Consider the following 18,592-nt stretch of genomic DNA (forward strand, 5'->3'; position numbering starts at 1 on the left):
ACCTCTGCCTGGACTTTACAATAAGCATACTGCTGTCCTGCTTTGGTAAGGCAGACTCCTAGGGATAGTGCAGTGCTCCAGGATGCCCTGTAGCATGCATCAAGTGACCACAAGTCCTGTCATCATGCATACATACTCCTCCTCCCCCTCCCCCAGACTGTAGTGAATATAAATGTCCATATTCTGGAGGATGTTTACAAATAGCTTCCCATCAAACATGAGGCCTATTAGAGAACATAACAACCATATCTCTTTGAAACCTTTTGGTGTTCTCTTCAGTCTCTCAGTGGAAAAGGCTGAAGATTCATTTTAAATACATTTTGAAAGCAAATAAGCAAAGCCACTACGCATTTTAACATATAGAATGACCCAATTAAGATTGACGAAATTTTCAACATGGCTAGTAAGCCAGTGAATTCGATTGAGATAAATAAGACATTCTCCTTTTCAAGATTCATCTGCAGTAGTTGAAAAGACCCAGTCATTCAAATGACTTTTATATGAGTCACAATCATCCCACACACATTACCATTAGCTGTACTCACAGCCTAAAATCAACAGCTGCATGCGATGCGTACAAAAATATAAGATGGAAAGATGTCAGAGTTGACAGACAACCATGTTGGGTGGCTTCTTTTGGTAGTGTGGTGTACTGAAGAGTGAAAGTCAAATTAGCAATGATGCTTGGGGCACCTGAGGGAAAAAAAGGAACCAGAATCGTCTGCTTTGGGTTTTAAAGGACAAACTGTGCATTGTTGTGCAGGAGGGAACGATTCCACTGTAGAACAGTGAAGTGGATTGTATCCTTGCCTTGGAAGTAATGGACAGTTGCTTCTGTCTGTTTTGACATGAAGGATCTGATCCTGCAAACACTTACACACATGCTTAACTTTACTACTTGACGTCAATGGGACTACTTATGGTAGTAAAGGTAAGCAAATGCTTACGTGTCTGCAGGATCGGGGACTAACAACTGCATTAGGGCACATGTTGACAAATGTATGTTAATACTGTGCATTGAAATTGGAAAGACATGGTGTATGAGGTAATATCTTTTATTGGACCAACTTCTGTTGGTGAGAGAGACAAGCTTTCAAGCTTACACAGAGTTCTTCTTCAGTACTTTCTTCTTCAGCTTCTTCTTCTGACCTGAAGAAGAGCTCTGTGTAAGCTTGTTTCTCTCACCAACAGAAGTTGGTCCAATAAAAGAGATTACCTCACTAGGGTTGCCAGGTGTCCAGTTTTCAACCGCAATGCCTGGTCCAAAAGGAACACTGGCAGCTCCAGTCAGCACCACCGACCAGGCCGTTAAAAGTCCGGTTGGCAGTGCTGCAGGGCTAAGGCAGGCTAGTCCCTACATGTCCTGGTACCGCGCTGCTCCTCGGAATCAGCCAGCTGGTCCGGTTCCTAGGCAGGGAGGCACGGGGCTCCACGTGCTGCCCCCGCCCTAAGCGTCAGCTCCGCACTCCCATTGGCTGGGAACCACGGCCAATGGGAGTTGGGGGGGGGGCCGTGCCTACAGGTGAGAGAGTGTGCAGAGCCTCCTGCCTCCGCCCCCCCCGCCCAGGGGCCGGGCCTGCTGGCCGCTTCCGGGACGCATTGCAGAGCCAGGACAGGCAGGGAGCCTGCCTTAGACCTGCTGCACTGCTGACCGGGAACCACCCAAGGTAAGCCTGTGCCCCAACCCCGAGCCCCCCCCCGCACCCCCTCATCCCCAGCCCCACCTGAGAACTCGCACCCCCAGCCCAGAGCCCATACCCCGTACTGCACCCCAACCCTTCCCACACTCTGAATTCATCAGCCCCACCCCCCCAGCCTGAAGCCCCCTCCTGCAACCCAAACCCCACACCCCCAGCCCAGAGCCTGTACCCCCTCCTGCACTGCAACTCCCTGCCCCAGCCCAGAGCCCCCTCCCTCACCCTGAATCCCTCATTTCTGGCCCCACTCCAGAGCTCACACCCCCAGTTAGAGCCCTCACCCCCTCCCGCACCCCAACCCCCTGCCCAGTGAAAGTGAGTGAGGGTGGGGGAGAGCGAGCCACCGAGGGAGGGGGAATGTAGTGAGTGGGGGGCAGGGCCTCGGGGAAAGGGTGGGGCAAGGGTGTTCGATTTTGTGTGATTAGAAAGTTGGCAACCCTATACCTCACCCACCTCTCTAATATCCTGGGAAAGACAAGCTACAGCACTGCATACATGCATAGAAATTGTAATGTGTGATGTAATTGTGCATGTTCCATGCCTAATCCCCAGAGAGAATATGTACATATCAAGATGCCTAGTGGGGGGGGCAGTACAGGGTGCCAGAGCAAGAAGCAACTCAGCCACCGAATAAACAAAAGGTTACTTAGCTTTCTGTGCTTGTCTTAGTTGGCAAGTTCCTGGGGCCAGATGTAGTAGATCTAACAAAAACCACCTAACATTTATTAAAATGCACAAAGTCACTAAACAACCAACTACTATAGATTATGAAAACTGCAGGTCACAGAAGGATGTCTATGAAAATTCATATAGCCAAAAGTAATATAATAAACTCCTACTTGCAAGCCTTCCAGATTTGGGATATTGGTTTGGGGAGATAAAGTAGGGAGGACAAAGAAGTGAATGAGTAGATCTAAACAGTATGTTCTAGTTCAGTAATAGTAATTCCTGCACAGAGTCCAGTATTTTAAGTGAAATTCTGTGGCCTGTAGAAGGTGAGACCGGATGAGCACAATGGTCCCTTCCAGCCTAAAAATTTATGAATCTAGACTGCAAAGTTTGATGCCCTGCCTGTCCAAATCCTCCATTACCCTGCTGCTGTAATACTGAGTCTAGCCTCAATTCTGAGGCCACCACTGTAACTAGGGAAATTTCTGTCTTTATTCTCAGTAGACTTAGTAGAATGTTCATGACGGAACATATTCAAAACACGAGTTGTTGCAGTTTAAAACCGTCTTCACCTTGCATCAGCATTTAATCACCTATTTAGGCAGTTTATTGCCTTCTGCACTCCCTTGCCATGCACATCATCCCTTCAACAGAATTCCATAATGTTATCCCAAGTTTCTTACAGTCATTAGAAGCAATGTTAAGAACTTACACTTCACACTGTAATTGACAAACGTAGCAGCATGAGTTGGGCAAATCACTGTGGCAAATATATTTCATGTCATTTAGTGGCACTGAAGTTATCAAATTATAAAGTCATAAAAATGCAGAAACACATTTTAGCACTTAACAGTTTATGGCAATAAATCTGCCTGTTCATGTTTTGAGGGCTGACAATATGAAGCTAAAGAACCGTTAATAGGTTGTGCATCCTCATGTCTACATTCCTCTCTTCTTTTTAGGAAGGAGTCTAATGCAGTTGGAATGCCTTCTGATCACTCAAAAATTGTGGCTGTTAATAGTGAATATTTGCTGTCAGATATTAGAGACTCTGGACAGCAGTCTCAGCTTCGATCTGTTGTAATCAGTCAGAATACAGGCAGCAGTAGGAAAACATTTTAATAATCCAAGATCATTTGATATTCCTGAGGATATTTTCCATTCAAAGCATGTTTTTTTTCTGCCAGTCATCAATATGCTACCTGTGAATTAGCAACATTGTTTGGGCATGAGTGCCCTTTGGGGTTATCCTTAAGCACCTTAGGGATGTACATGCTTGCTGACATTCAGGGGTTAGATTCTGGTTATTGTGGTTTTGAGTTCCATCTCTCTCTGACTCCCCCATAGCCCATCTACCTACTTTGCCCTCCTTTAATGATCAGATCCCACTGGCTTCATCTGGCCATCTCTTACTACTACTGCCCTGGCTTTCTTCCTGACCCTCAATAGTCCTCTGTCTCCCCAACCACTTCCACTTTTCTACTCAATACTCCTTTATCTGCCTCCTGAGTTTCAGAAATCTGTCATGGGATTCAGTGATTCAGCCATCTCTCTGCATCAGACAGCCTTCAAAATTTAAATCACCAACTCACTATACACAGCAGAGAAGCTGCCACACCTTCTTAATCTCAATATAGGATCCTAACACTTGGGAGGGAGTCATAAGTAAATTGGATGGTAGGAGGAACTGGCAGAATCTTCACCGGTCAGGGGAGAGAGAAGCTGGACAACTGGAGGGGGTAATGGGATAAAAGAGGTAAGACTGGGTGTCAGGAGGAAGGAGAAGCTAGGTCAGGTTAGAAGCTCAGGGGAAAAGGAAAGAACAGGCATGGATCATATGGAACCCAAACACATAGAACATCTATGGCTGAGATTTTCAAAGACACCTAAGGAATTTGGATGCTCCCATTAATTTGAACATCTCAGCCTAAGTTCCTAAGATTTCTAGAAAAACAATAACTGCAAAACTTAACTCCGAATGAAGTATGAATAAAGATTTTGGTAGAAGCATGGTCAAGGGAAAGAAGTGCTGGCCAGTTTGCAAAGGTGTGGAAAAGCAGAGTTAAAGATAAAGGAGTGGTATGGAAGTAGGCACTAGGGTTTGCTGGAAAATAAGAATTTTGTTTAGTGAAAAGTTTTGCTCTGCCTCTGGATGAAACAGACTGTTTTGGTGCAACATATTTTGGGACCCCCACCCCACAACCCAAAATAACCAGTAGCCCAGTGGGTAGGGAATTCACCTGGGATTTGAGTTCCTGCTCTGAATCAGGCACATCAGTGACTTGAACTTGGGTTCCCACATGCTAGGTGAGGCCCTACCCTCTGGACTATTGACTGTTGTGGAGTCAGTCTCTCCCCATCTCTCTCATATACCCTGCACCTGAGCTCTCTTCCCAACAAAAGTTTAGCCCAAACTGGTATGTTTCTGCGAAGTTTTAGTTTTGACAAATCAGCATTTTGTGACAAAAGACTGTTTAGCGGAAGAATTCCCAACCAGCTCTAGTGGAGAGGGGAGAAGTAGGGCAGATGGACCCCAAGGTTTCTAGCCCTAGGACCTAAGTTCAGGTGCACTGAACTAAGTGAGAAACATGCAGCTGAAAGGACTTTAGAGTATTCAGTAGCACGAAGTTCTGGTGAAGCAGGAACTGGCAGAATTCAGACAGGCAGCTGTATGGGAGGATGTGGGCTAAGGGAACAAGTTAGCGGAGAGGTAATGTTGTGCATCAGCTGTATAGAAGTGATGCCTAAGTTTGATGCTGACAGTGTGTTCCCCAGAGGGAGAAGAAAGACGAAAAGGTGGCATAAGCAATGTAAGAAACAAAGCTCAACAGCAGTCAAACAATGCTCTGAAACCTCTCGTGGCCCCCAGGCTCTATATGCAATTTTGTGTCCATTCAACGGGAATACGCAAGTCAAGGAAAGACACTCTAACATGCTTAGTATTCGTATGACAGTAACACCTAGGGGCCCCAAGAGGGAAGTCTCCTTGTGCTGGGCCTTCTATAGAACACACCCAGAGAGGCTCTGTCCCAAAGAGCTTACAAGACAAGGCATGAAAGGTGGGACAGGAAGCAGAAGCACAGAGAGGAGAAGTGATTTGCCTAAGGTCACACTGCAGGTCTGTGGCAGAGCTGGGAACTGAGCCCAGGTCTCCTGACTCCACGTCCAGTGCTCCATCCCATGCAGCTTTCCCAACATACTTGCTTTATTTTTTGGCACTGCAGAGGTAAGGGGTCAATCCTTTTTGCCTTTCCCAGTGCCTCTGGAATAAGCTTTCCCTTTGCCCACCTTAGCTTCCGTGGCACCAGTTATGCCACCCATTCAGGTGGAGGAAAGCAGGATGTGGTTAATGAGCCTCCCTAAAAGCTGTATTTGAAAAGCATGTCAGTGATATATGATCATGGCGCTAGCGGTTTCTCTCTGGTTTGGACTACGTGGTCAAAACAGAGAAGTCTACTGGCTGAAATAATGATAGCACAAGGAGAATACTGCCTTCAGAAATAAACTAAAATTGCTCATTTTTTTAAACAGCAAATAAAGTTGTAATTTTTTCCCAAACATATTTTAACTTCCTCAAAGGGATAACGTTTCAGGGACAAAACAAAAAGACAACAGGAATGAACACTTTAGCTCAAGCCAAGGGAACAGTACAAGAAACACATATAGACTGTGATCAGATAGAGAAGATCACATGGAACAAGAATACAAAGGCTCCAATCACTTTGCTCATGAAAAGCCCAAGAAAGAGGTTTTCATGCAGAGGAGAAGGCCACAAAACGACAGCAGAGGGCTTCAGATAATAGATCTGTGTAGCCAAGATTAAGAGTAAATAGTGTGTGTCTCTCTCTCTCTCTCTCACACACACACATACACCCACACCTTAGCTGTTGGAAGCGGCTCAGGTATGGAATGTTAGTAGCACACCCAGGGAAGATGGCTTAGTGATCTGAGCGCAGGGGAGGAATAGCTCAATGGTTTGAGCATTGGCCTGCTATACCCAGGATTGTGAGTTCAGTCCTTGAGGGGGCCATTTAGGGATCTAGGGCAAAAATCTGTCTGGGGATTGGTCCTGTTTTGAGCAGGGGGTTGGACTAGATGACCTCCTGAGGTCCCTTCCAACCCTGATATTCTATGAAAAGAGCATGATCAAAATTCATTTATCGCATAGCTCTGCAATTTATTAGATGGCTATCACCACCACCACATCTGTGGTATAAATGATGTGCTTAAATAGAAAGCTCTTTCTAATTTGCTACTACAAATGCAATGACATAATTCCCCTTTCAAGCTTTGACAGAAGAGAATGACCTAATGGTCTTGGCACATAATAGAGATCCTGGCTCCAACACCAACTCCCTTTTGTTGTCACTTACCCTTTCTGCCTCAGTTTCTCCATCTCAAAAATGGAAATAATGCTTGCTGTATGGCTGCTGTATTATGTTGGGAATGTGTGGTCACAGGGGGTTTTGAGGATTAGCTAATGTTTGTAAAGCACACTGATGATGAAAATGCTAATTAGTTTTGTTCTATATTACATTATCTTTGTAAAGCCTGACAGAGCTAAATCTTTAATGGGACCGATGTAGGACAATTGAATTATCTTATAAATTAGCCTAAAACCTTTACCAGCTTTAACCTGATGTTTTACACACAAATGCAAAAGATTTAAAATTACAAATACCAGAGATTCTTAAAGAAAACAACCTTAAAATAAAAGTCACCCTCTAAGAAAAGCTTTAATTACCAGAAGTTGCATGTTGGAAGTGTGGGTGCTCATTAAAAGAAGCACTGCAGAAGAATGCTCAGGGCAAATGCCATTCAACTTTATTCTACACTAAAGTTATTTAATCGTCATAGTCAGTCACAAGGGATCAGGCTCTCCATGCATGAAGGAATCGGCTTCTGTAGGCTTGCTGCTGTTCTGCCTTCTGGGAAATTATTCACCGCATAGGCTCCATCAATTTAAAATGCTTCTCAGTTATGAACAGCATCTCCTACAAACCTAGGGCTTGATACTGTGAGCTGAAGAGCATTCCCAATTACCACTGAAACCGGCGTGAGCTGGGGACGCTGAGCATCTCAAAAGACTGGAGCTCAAGAGAAGAGGCAAACTAGCCATAAATAATCCAAGTTCTCTGTAAACAGTAACATTCATTGATTTAAAAAACCCTGCCCAGTCCTGCTCTCGCTGAATTCAAAAACCTTTTTGCATTGATTACAATAAAATTATCCTGATTTTACTGAGGTTATTCTTTTATTAACACTTTGTCCACAGCTACATATTAAAAGCTAAAGTTATTCCTTGTGTAACTCCACTGACGTCACTATTTACATCAGGGGTACGTGTGAGTTTAAGAGCTTAATTCTCCACTTCACTGCACTTTGTGTAGTCATTTACACCCCAGAGTGAATGTAAAATGCTACAAGAGCTGCATAGTAACATTTTATATGGGTACAAATGATTACACATGGTACAAGGCAGCAGAAAAATCTGGCCCTAGGATGGGATTTCTAATGCTAAAATCCACAGTCTAGAAAATCTGACCCATTTTTAAAAAGCAAACCACAACAGCAGGTGTCATTGCTACAAAAGACTCCATCTTCAATTCACTCGGTAGCACTCCGGTCTTTCTTGGTCAGATAACCAGTCTTTTATTGTTTTCTATCTAGGTACCTCCCCAAACTAAACCTTTTCAACCTCTCCTGGTCTGTGGGAGGAATAATACTTTTCAGAGCACCTGCTTCTCACGTTTAGAAGATTTATCTGCAGACCCTTTCTTTGCTGGAAGCACCAAGTCAAGTATGTATGTGTGTATATATTTCAGCTGTTAACTGTTAGCAGTAAGAAATGTTTTGCCTGTTCACAGATCAGCATCATTCCACACCCTGGAAGTGTCATTTAAGATCAAAGCTCTGCCATGAAAGAAGTAGTATCAGAACAATGTTAGGCTTTAGAAACAAACCCCACTCAAGCAAAAAATGTCAGAATTATTGCTTTTGCTGTATCCCAAGTGCAGCTTCAACAACTGCCTTCTGACTCACAAGCTTTCCATGAGTTATATTTAGGCTTGGCAAAATTCAATTTTTTTTTTACATAATTTCAACAGATAAATGACATTTACTTTTTATTTAAATTTTCAGAATTGCAGGATATTGGGGGCGGGTCAGTCAATTATTTAATGACAGAAGGTACTAAGATTCAAAAAGTTAAAGCTTTCTAGCTGTTAACACACAAATGCCTCTTGATGACACTGCTTCAGGGTGGCATTTTGGCAACGAAGCCTCTTGACGTTGCTGCTTCACGGCGGCATTTCGGTGGCTGCTTGTCCGGCAGCCACGGTCCTTGGTGGCTAGTCGCCCGGCGCCCACCCCACGGAAAAGGTTGGGGACCACTGTGCTAAACATTCGTATGCCCCTTCCTGCTTCGGCCACCATTCCAGAGGACATGCTTCGATGCTCATTAAAAAAATAATGTGTCAATTAAATTTGTGACTGTACTCCTTACATATGAATCTTTAGCGCATCTGGCACGTAAATATCTTGTGACACTGGCTACAACAGTGCCATGTGAATGCCTGTTCTCACTTTCAGGCGACATTGTAAACAAGAAGCGGCAGCATTATCTCTTGCAAATTGTAACCTTGTTTGTCTGAGTGATTGGCTGACCAAGAAGTAGGACTGAGTGGGCTTGTAGACTTTAAAGTTTTACATTGTGTTATTTTTGAATGCAGTTCTTTTTGTATTACATTTGAAAGTTAAACTTTCATGATCAAGAGATTGCACTACAGTACTTGTATGAGGTGAATTGAAAAATACTATTCCTTTAGTTTATCATTTTTACAGTGCATATATTTATAATTGAAAATAAATATAAAGTGAGCACTGTATACTTTGTATTCTGTGTTGTAATTGAAATTAATATATTTGAAAATGTAATAAACATCCAAAAATATTTAAAATAAATAGTATTCTATTGTTTTTTAATCACGTGATTCATTTTTTAATCGCTTGACAGCCCTAATCATCATCAATGGAACTATTTTGTCCATTGGTTTGTGTGTACGCAATGAAATCAACATTTCCTGATAAAAATCTAATTCTTCCAAGCCTTGCAATACTCTGTCCTTGATCTGCGCACATTGTGGTCGACGAGAGCTGCATGCACTTGAAGCCTGATTTTTCAGAAGTGCTGAGCTCTCAACTCCAGTTGAGGTGAATGGGAGCAGTGGTTGCTCATCACAACTGAAAATCTGTTCTAAAAGTCTCTAAAGGGAATATTCACAATTTATCCTACATGCAGAACTTTTCCTGACATCAATTGGATTTCAGCATGCTAATTGGAAGGAGCCTGTTGGGGCATGCTAACTGCTGCCCCCAGGAGTTGTATGCTACCATATATTAAACCTCATTATTAGCCCATTGTGGAATATCTACAGGCTAGATCCTCTGCTGGTGTAAATCAGCTTACTTGCCTTTAAGTCAGTGGGGCTACAACAATTTATGCCAGCTGTGGAATTGACCTACATTTTCCAAATCTTCTGTAACATTACATTACCCAGCCTTGTTGCATTCTCTAAAGGCCTGATTCAAAGTTCATTGAGATCAACTGAATGACTTCCCTGGACTTTAGATCAGTCATTAACAAAGGATCATCCGTGCTGCCATACCCAAGATTAGGGTTGCCAATTTTGGTTGGATGTATTCCTGGAGATTTAATCACATGACAAAAAATTAATCTTTAATTCCTGGAGACACCAGGCCAATCCTGGAGGGCTGGCAACCTGACCCAAGACAGGTAGAGGATGTTTTAAAAATTACAGCTCAAACATTTATTCAGAATTTACTGAAACTTTGAAGATTTCTGTATCAACAACTGGTGAAGTAAGAAAATCAATTAACAAAATTTGTCATGGCTATGATAACTAATAAGTGTTTTATATTACAACCATTGTATTGGTTTCTACTCAGTTGTAAGCATTTATCAGGTACAGACACTTCGCCTGTTCATTTTATATACCAATTTTTAAAACAGTTTTGAAAAAAATACCAAAAGTTTAAACATTGATTCCTGCACAGTAAATCCCCTTAGGCTTTGCAACTTGCAGACAGGCCAGGTCTGCAGACGTAGCGGCATAGGCAGACTCCTGTGCCCATACACAGCCACACTGGCTCTCATGTGGGGCACGGGGTCTTCCCTTACAGGATTAGAGCTTTAGGGCCTGATCCTACTCACACTTCTGTCAGGCCCTGCCTGCTACGTTCTGGCATTTGCTGCTGACTGCAGCCTACATGCTAGCAAAGCAGGGAAGTTTGACAAGCCCCGAACTGGCAGACAATACCCTCCTGGAGGTATGACGTATAAGATAGCATAACCATCTCATCTAGTGCTTTCCTGAGCTCCAGGTAGAGCTCCTAAGCTGCTATTTGCACAAGACATTGGAACAGAGCCAGTCTCCCTATGATCTCTTCCTGCCCCCTCACACAAAAGCTCCTGTCCTGTCTCTTTGCCAAAGGTTTCCCACATTAATACTATTAATCATGGGCGCCGACTTCTAATGGTGCCAGTGGGTGCTCAACCCCCCTCTGCCCCCGGCCCCGCCCAGACCCCATCCTTGCCCTGCCCCCATTCCAACCCCTTCCCCAAAGTCCTCGTCCCAACTCCGCCCCCTCCCTGCCCCTATTCGACTGCTTCCTAGGGTGACCAGATGTCCCGATTTTATAGGGACAGTCCCAATTTTTGGGTCTTTTTCTTATATAGGCTCTTATTACCCCACAATCCCTGTCCTGATTTTTCACACTTGCTGTCTGGTCACCCTACTCCTTCCCCAAATCCCTACCCCGGCCCCGCCTCCTCCCCTGAGTGTGCCATATTCCCGCTCCTCCCCCCTCCCTCTTGGAGCTTGCTACCGCTATTTAGCGGTGGCAAGCGCTGGGAGGTAGGTGGAGGAACTGGGACGCGATGCGCTCAGGGGAGGAGGAGAGGTAGGGAGCTTGGCTGCCGGTGAGTGCAGAGCACCCACTAATTTTTCCCCTTTGGGTGCTCCAGCCCCAGAGCACCCACGGAGTTGGCGTCTATGCAATTAATACCAAAACACTGATTAAATTAAAGATGGAGATTTCAGGCACTGAGAAATATGGGTATAAATCTTTCTGTGTCATTAAGTGCTTTATAAAGAATTACAAAAAGTTACTTAAGGTTCTACATCACTAATAGACTTCAGTATAGAATCAGTGACAAACCTATATTGCCTGAAAACAAAAGTGTGGGAACTTTTAACAACTTACACACTTACTGCCAAGATCCAGTTAATGGTTGTTCCCCTGCTGGAACTGATTGCATCAAAACTGCCTATAAGGGAAGGAAGCAGCTCCACGGTCTGGTGCTTTGGGCCTTAGGGGCTGGCTTCAACTCTTCCAGGAGAAATTCTGAACTCAGGTCTTGGCAGGTTAAAAAAATAGTTTCTTTTTTAAAATGTATTCACTTGTACAGCAAGACCTGTCTGAAACCGCCACCCAAAGGACTAACAAAAAACTGTTGCTTAGTAAACACAGGGTCTGTAACTAAAGGTCAAATAAAATTCTGCTGGAACTTTGGGAGAGAGACAGTGGTTGTCAGAGGGAATGGGAGAAGAGTATATACTGGAGGAGGTTCCTAATCCAGCTTTATTTAGCTCTCTCACGGGCTAACCTGTATTTCAATTGTTCCAAATGTACTTCCCAGTGCGTGGTCTGAGCATCTAGCCTGGGGATCTACTTTGGGGTGAAAAAAGGAATCATTCCCTTCCCTAAAATAGGGAGCAGCTGAGCCACATTGCACCTGTTACTGTGGGCTAGAGCAGCCTGTGTCACCATACCCACACTCCCCTTCATAGGGCAGGGAATGCCCAGCAAGTTCACATGGTGGCATATTCACTAACCCAGTCCTGTCTGCCCCCTACAGTCTCCTATCCCAGCTGTATGCTAGGCCACAAGTCGCTCAAACAAAGCTGGGCTCTACTTCTCACTGGGGACACCAAGTCCTCACACAGGCTCCCCAAATCCTACCTCCCCCTTAATGCTGTTACCTTCTGTGGGAGGCACTGGGCATTCATGGAGAAGACATCTAGATTCTACTCAAAATGACTTTTGAGCTTCAACTTTGTTTGTTTGTTGGTAAAGCAAGCAATGAAAAGGACACATTTTGAGCTCTGTGCAGCAGAGCAAAGCAGTCTGCTCTCCTTTCAATATGATTGCATCCCACATAATACCCATTAACTCTAATGCAAAGTATGTGTGTGTATTGAAGGGCAAATTGATTGGCTCTCCCTGCCAGCCCTGAAGATTTACACCTTCAGCAGTTTCTAACAATAGCAGCATCACAGACCAATCGATAGTTAAAATTCTGCAGGAGGGTTTGGGTTTTTTGAAGGGAAAGTGAAAATCAAAACAAAAATCTAAAGGCTGTCTTTCTCATGAGGATAGCTCACATTCACCACTCCTATCCTCCCACTCTCTGCTGTCACAATGCAAAACAGCAAATTTCAGAATGACCCCCACAGAGGGGGTAGCCTGAAGGCAAATGATTAAACAGCTGCTGTCCTGGACAAGAGTTTAATTAATGTAATCAAAACCATAATGAGGTTAATTGCAGCAAACAGGCATCACCAATTAGCTCACAAATTGCCAACCCTGCATAGCTTATAATCACAGGGCCTGCAATTAATAGCACATGCTATTGCCCCTTGTGTCACATATCAAGAGGGAACGCACAGAAATGGGACTGTCTTCCCAGTAATTAGGCAGGGTTTGAAAAGCAGACAAAACACTACAGTTTGGAGGGTCACAAAGAGAAAGACAACACAGAGTTCCAAATGTGTGATCGACATTACATACAAGGTCAATACAGCACAGCTGTCTCCAAACAAATGCTCAGACTAGGGTTGCCAACTTTCAACTCGCACAAAACTGAACACCCTTGCCCTGCCCCCTACCCGACCCCTCCTCTGAGACCCCGCCCATTCCCCACCCCTTCTCCGAGGCCCTGCCCCCGCTCACTCCATCCTTACCTACCTCTGTTGCTCACTCTCCCCACCCTCACTCACTCCCTCATTTTCACGTGGCTGGCTCAGGGGGTTGGGCTGCAAGGTGGGGCCAGAAATGAGGAGTTGAGGGTAGGGGAGGGGGCTCCAGGCTGAGGCAGTGGGTTAGGATGCAGAAGGGGGTGAGGGTTCTGGCTGGGGGTGCAGGCTCTGGGGTGGGGCCAGGGATGAGGGGTTTGGGGTGCAGGAGAGGGCTCTGGGCTGAGGCAGGGGGTTGGGGTGTGGGAGAGGGTACTGACCCTGGGCTGGGGTTTGGGTTCCAGGGTGAAATGAGGGGTTCAGGGTGTGGGAGGGGGCTCTGAGCTGGGGCTTGAGGTGTGGGGAATGAGGGCTCCAGCTGGGGGTGTGGGCTTTGGGGATGAGGGGCTTGGGGTGCAGGTGGGGGCTCTGGGTTTGGGGGGGGCTCAGGGCTGGGGCAGGGAGTTGGGACTTGGGGTGCGGGCTTACTGCAGGCGGCTCCCGGTCAACGGGACAGGACTTGGGGTTGGGGTGCGGGCTTACCTCGGGCCGCTCCCGGTCACTGGTGCTAAGGCAGGCTCCCTGCCTGTCCTGGCTCCATGCTGCGCCCTGGAAGTGGCCAGCAGGTCTGGATCCTAGGTTGGCATCCCAGGAGGTTCCATGCACTGCTCTTGCCCGCAGGCACCACTCCCCACAGCTCCCATTGACCACGGTTCCAAGCCAATGGGAGTGCGGAGCCGGTGCTTAAGGTGAGAGCAGCGTGTGGAGCCCCGTGTGGTGCCAGAACAGATAGGGACTAGCCTGCCTTAGACCCACAGCACCACCGACTGGACTTTTAGTGGGCTGGTTGGCAGTGCTGAGGAGCCGCTAGGGGGAACCTTTTCGACCGGGCGTTCCAGTCGAAAACTGGACACCTGGCAACCCTAGGTCAGACCAGCATAACTGCAGTCCTGCTTGGTACACCTTTCATTCTATTCAAGATCATGGTAACATAGCTTGGGCTAGGCCTAACACAGATGTGACCACTGAGATCTGTAGGAGGCAGTGTTTGGCCTAATTATGCCTACCAAAAAAAGGAGCAGCATTTTCCAGTGTATTATTATAGACTTTACAGTAATGCCTAGAAACTGCAGTTGTGGATCAGGATCCTATTAAGCTAACTACTGTGAAGACATATGTTGAAGAGAATGGTCCTACTAAGAAAAGCAGGTTTGAGCACTGGGCTGGGACTAAGGAGTCTATTCCATGGCAAGTCATTTAGGACCAGATCCTCAAAGGTAATCAGGAACCTAATTCTTCTTCTTGACTGTAATGGGAGTCAAGTGCCTAAAACCTTTGAGGATCTTGGTCTAGGCCCAAGTTTTCAAATATGGCTACCACTTGGGGTACATCAAGTTGTAGGTGCCCAACTTGAGACGCCTATTATGGGCCTGATTCTCATAAATGCAGAGCAACCACAACTCCAATTTAAGTCAGTGGAATCTGTGAGCACCCAGCACTTCTGAAAAATCAGGCCCTAAAGACCTGCTTCTTCACAGCCTTGCACTTGATATAATCATTTACACCTGTGCTAACTGCGTGTAAAATGCTACCACATCAGAAAGGTAGCATTTTAAATGCCCTGTGCATAAGTGTAAATGACCACACAAGAAGCTAAGTAATGGAGAATCAAGCCCTGGGGCCCACATCCACAAAGGGGCTTTAGGCCATGTTTACACTACAGAGTTTTGCTGCTGCAAGTTATGTCGAAATAAGTATATCTCTTGTGCACATGCATAATTGATTTCTTTTGCCAGCACTGCACATACTCACCAGGAATGCACCTTGATGCACAGTGAGGTGCACCAGGGGGAGCTATCTCAGTGTGCAACCTACCACGATCCAGTGTACTATCTTTTGGGAATTTTGCTAGTGCATGGTGGGGCAGAAACGACTTGCCCCAAGTGACTGGGAGCAGGAGCTCAACATCCCATATCATCATCTCTGTCTCATAATTTTCACGCCTGTTTTCAATTTCCCACAAACCCACACAGGACTTGTCGCTGTCCGCCATCTTCTGACAGAAGCATGGAGCCTGCACAGCTCTGCACTATTGTCTTGAACATTGCAAGCACTGGACACGCAATCCTCTGGTATTTGCAGAGCTCCAAGAAGAACATGGACAATTTCCTGGCAGTCAGTTTGCTGTGGGACATAGTGAGAACCAATTCCAGGTTGTTGCTGGCGTTCACAGAGCAGTTGCAAACAGTGGAGTGTCATTTCTGGGCCCAAGAAACGAGCAGTGACTGGTGAGACTGCATCATAATTAGGGTGACCAGACAGCAAGTGTGAAAAATCGGGATGGGGGTGGGAGGTAATAGGAGCCTATATAAGAAAAAGACCCTAAAATCGGGACTGTCCCTATAAAATCGGGACATCTGGTCACCCTAATCATAATGCAGGTCTGAGATGACAAGCAGTGACTGCAGAACTTCTGAATGCACAAGGCCACATTCCTGGATCTGTGTGCTGAGTTCACATCCAATGTAGGAACACCAAGCTGAGAGCTGCACTGACAGTGGAGAAGCAAGTGACGATCACACTGTAGAAACTTGCAATGCTGGATTGCTACTGGTCAGGGGGCAGTCATTTTGGAGTTGGAAAATCCACTGTGGGGGCCAAAGTCATGTAAGTGTGCAGGGCCAATAATCATCTCCTGCTATGTAGGACTGTGACTCTCAGTCATCTGCAGGCTAAGAGTAGTGGATGGCTTTGCAGCAGTAGGGATCCCAAACTGCAGTGGTGCAATAGATGACATGCGTATCCCTATTTTGGCTCCAGACCACCTTGCCAGAGTACATCAACAGAAAGGGCTACTTTTCCAAGGTTATGCAAGCGTTGGTAGATCACCAGAGATGTTTCAGTGTCATCCATGTTGGCTGGTCAGAGAAGGTGCATGACGCTCACATGCTTCTTTCCTGACTAGATTACCACTGGTGATGTTGAAATGCCAATAGTGATCCTGGGGATCCAGCCTACCCTTGCTCCCCAGCCACCTCGACGGCAAAGATTCAACTACAGACTCAGCAGGTGAAGAATGATATTTGAATGTGCTTTTGGTAGCTTGAAGGGAGACTGGCATTGTTTACTCACAAGATTGGATCTCAGTGCAAAAAATATCCCAATGGTTATAGCTGTCGGTAGGGTCCTGCATAGGGCAAAACTTGCCGTAGAGGTGGAGCGGCTGCCTGCTGAGTTTGAACAGCCAGACGCAAGGGCTATCAGACAAGCTGCAAGCGGAGCTATATAGCTTCGGGAGGCTTTGAAAGAGCACTTTAACAGCGAGCTGCTGCGATGTACTATGTTCAACCTGGCGCTGCAGTTGGGGCCTGTCAGGAATTGTGTGGTGTTTGTTGCACATCTGTGCATATATCACTGCCAGTGCAGCTATTAACGTTGGGGTGCTTGCTGTACATTGATGACAACTACACTGTTTAGCATTGGTTGTGAGTGTACAAGACCCCTACTTTCACTGCCAGCAGGCATTATACTTCATGTGTTGTAAGGTACTCAAGATAAATAACTTACAGAACAAGAGTTTTATTCACTTACAAAAACAGCTTTAAAAAAATCTGAAGAACTTAAAGTTACTTAAATGTATGAACCTTAATAAATAAACAAAATGAAGGAAAATTCAGGCCCATTGTAGCTACATGTACATCAACCTTGGTCCTCAAAGGCCAGTGTATGTGAAGCTCTGGTTCTCCATGCTTTCTGCTGGCGTGGGGTTGTAAGGGTAGACATGCAGGCCCTAAGGCCACGTGGAATGCTGAGGGAAGGGGGTGCTGGGAGGTGCTTTGCTGCATTTCTCCACAGACTGCAATGGGAATTGAGCCCGTGATTGTGGAACCTGCAGGTCCACAAGAATCTGCAGAGAAACCCCATTCTGTCCTGGTGAATCTCCCTCTCCTTTTCCTGCTGGGACTTTCTCCTGTCCACTCTTTCCTTCACGATACAGTCTGCATATTCACCCTCCAGGCTCTCTGTTCAGGGTCTGACACAGCACTGGCTTCCTGGATTTCACAAATACATTCTCCTGTGTCCTCTTTTTTTCTCCTCCTTATCTGGGTCAGTCGTTCTGCTGGTGTGGAGGGAGAACCCCTCAAGGCCGCCATGGCTGCAGCTACAGATAAAATCCACAGAGGCATCATTGTCAGTATAGTAGGGGAACAGAAAATAAAACTTAAGATTCAGAACTCTCCCCTTCTCTTGCTCCCCTCAAGTGGTAAGCAAGACATGCTTATTGACATTTCTGCTTTGGACTGTTTGTGCCCAGTGCCACGCTCAGCTCAAGCCATAGTGGGTATGACCCGCCAAGGATGAGGCAAATGACAAGGGAATTGCTCAGTTCCATGAACCTATGAGTATTGCACAATGGCACTGAATACTGGCACCCCTTTCCAGTGGTGATTTTAGCGGAAATCTCACTCTTGAGGGTAACAAAGACAAAGATCACAGCTGCTGCTGGCATCCCAAAGTCACCTGGGCCCATACACCACTAACCTGTTTACTGCAATGGTGCCTGCTGAAGTTATCACTGACTGGCGTGGGAAAGCATGCTACCGCAGAGTCAAAAAGAAGGTTGCCATGCCTAGAAACCTCTGGGGGAGGACTGCAGAGTACCTTCATGAAAGTTTCATCAAGATTTCTCAGGAGGATCCAAGGAACATCCTGAGTACCTAAACAAACTGCTCCGCATGGTCCCCCCTATCTAACTCTACAGGGGAATGGGAAGCAGATTGCAACTCTACCTCTCATTGTTGTATGAGAAAATTAATGCAAAGTTGATAGCTGTGTCCTGCTAAGCTGGGGGTGCCATAACTGTAATGGGGAGTTTATTTACAGACTTACCTAGTGTTCCTTCCCCTCCATTGGGCTTGCCTGTGCTCCACTTTAGGGACTGGCTGGACTGCAGTGGAGTCAAAAGCAGATCCTGGCTCACGACACAGCTGAACCCCTCATTTGCCTGTCCGCCATACTTCTCCTCCTTTTCCTGGCCCTTCTTCTCCTTGCTGTTCACAGCAGGAGACTTGACTCAGGCTTCTCAGAGGTATTCACGGTGGTGTGCGGGATGGTGGTTTCCCCAAGTACGGCATTCAGCTCTTTGTAAAAGCAGCAGGTCTGCGGTTCAACACCAAACTGATTGTTGGC

General features: G+C 45.8%; 1 protein-coding gene across 1 annotated transcript in view; it reads right to left on the reverse strand.

The window, feature by feature from the left end:
- KCNH1 (potassium voltage-gated channel subfamily H member 1) overlaps positions 1-15,455 on the reverse strand; it is a 182,329-nt gene extending 166,874 nt beyond the window's left edge. Inside the window, exon 1 of the mRNA XM_034764462.1 lies at positions 15,278-15,455. Coding sequence (XP_034620353.1) covers positions 15,278-15,455 — 178 coding nt within the window. The remainder of the gene's footprint in view (positions 1-15,277) is intronic.
- Positions 15,456-18,592: the final 3,137 nt, after the last annotated feature.

The sequence above is a fragment of the Trachemys scripta genome, chromosome 3, assembly GCF_013100865.1.
Source record: "Trachemys scripta elegans isolate TJP31775 chromosome 3, CAS_Tse_1.0, whole genome shotgun sequence".
Lineage (NCBI taxonomy): Eukaryota > Metazoa > Chordata > Testudines > Emydidae > Trachemys > Trachemys scripta.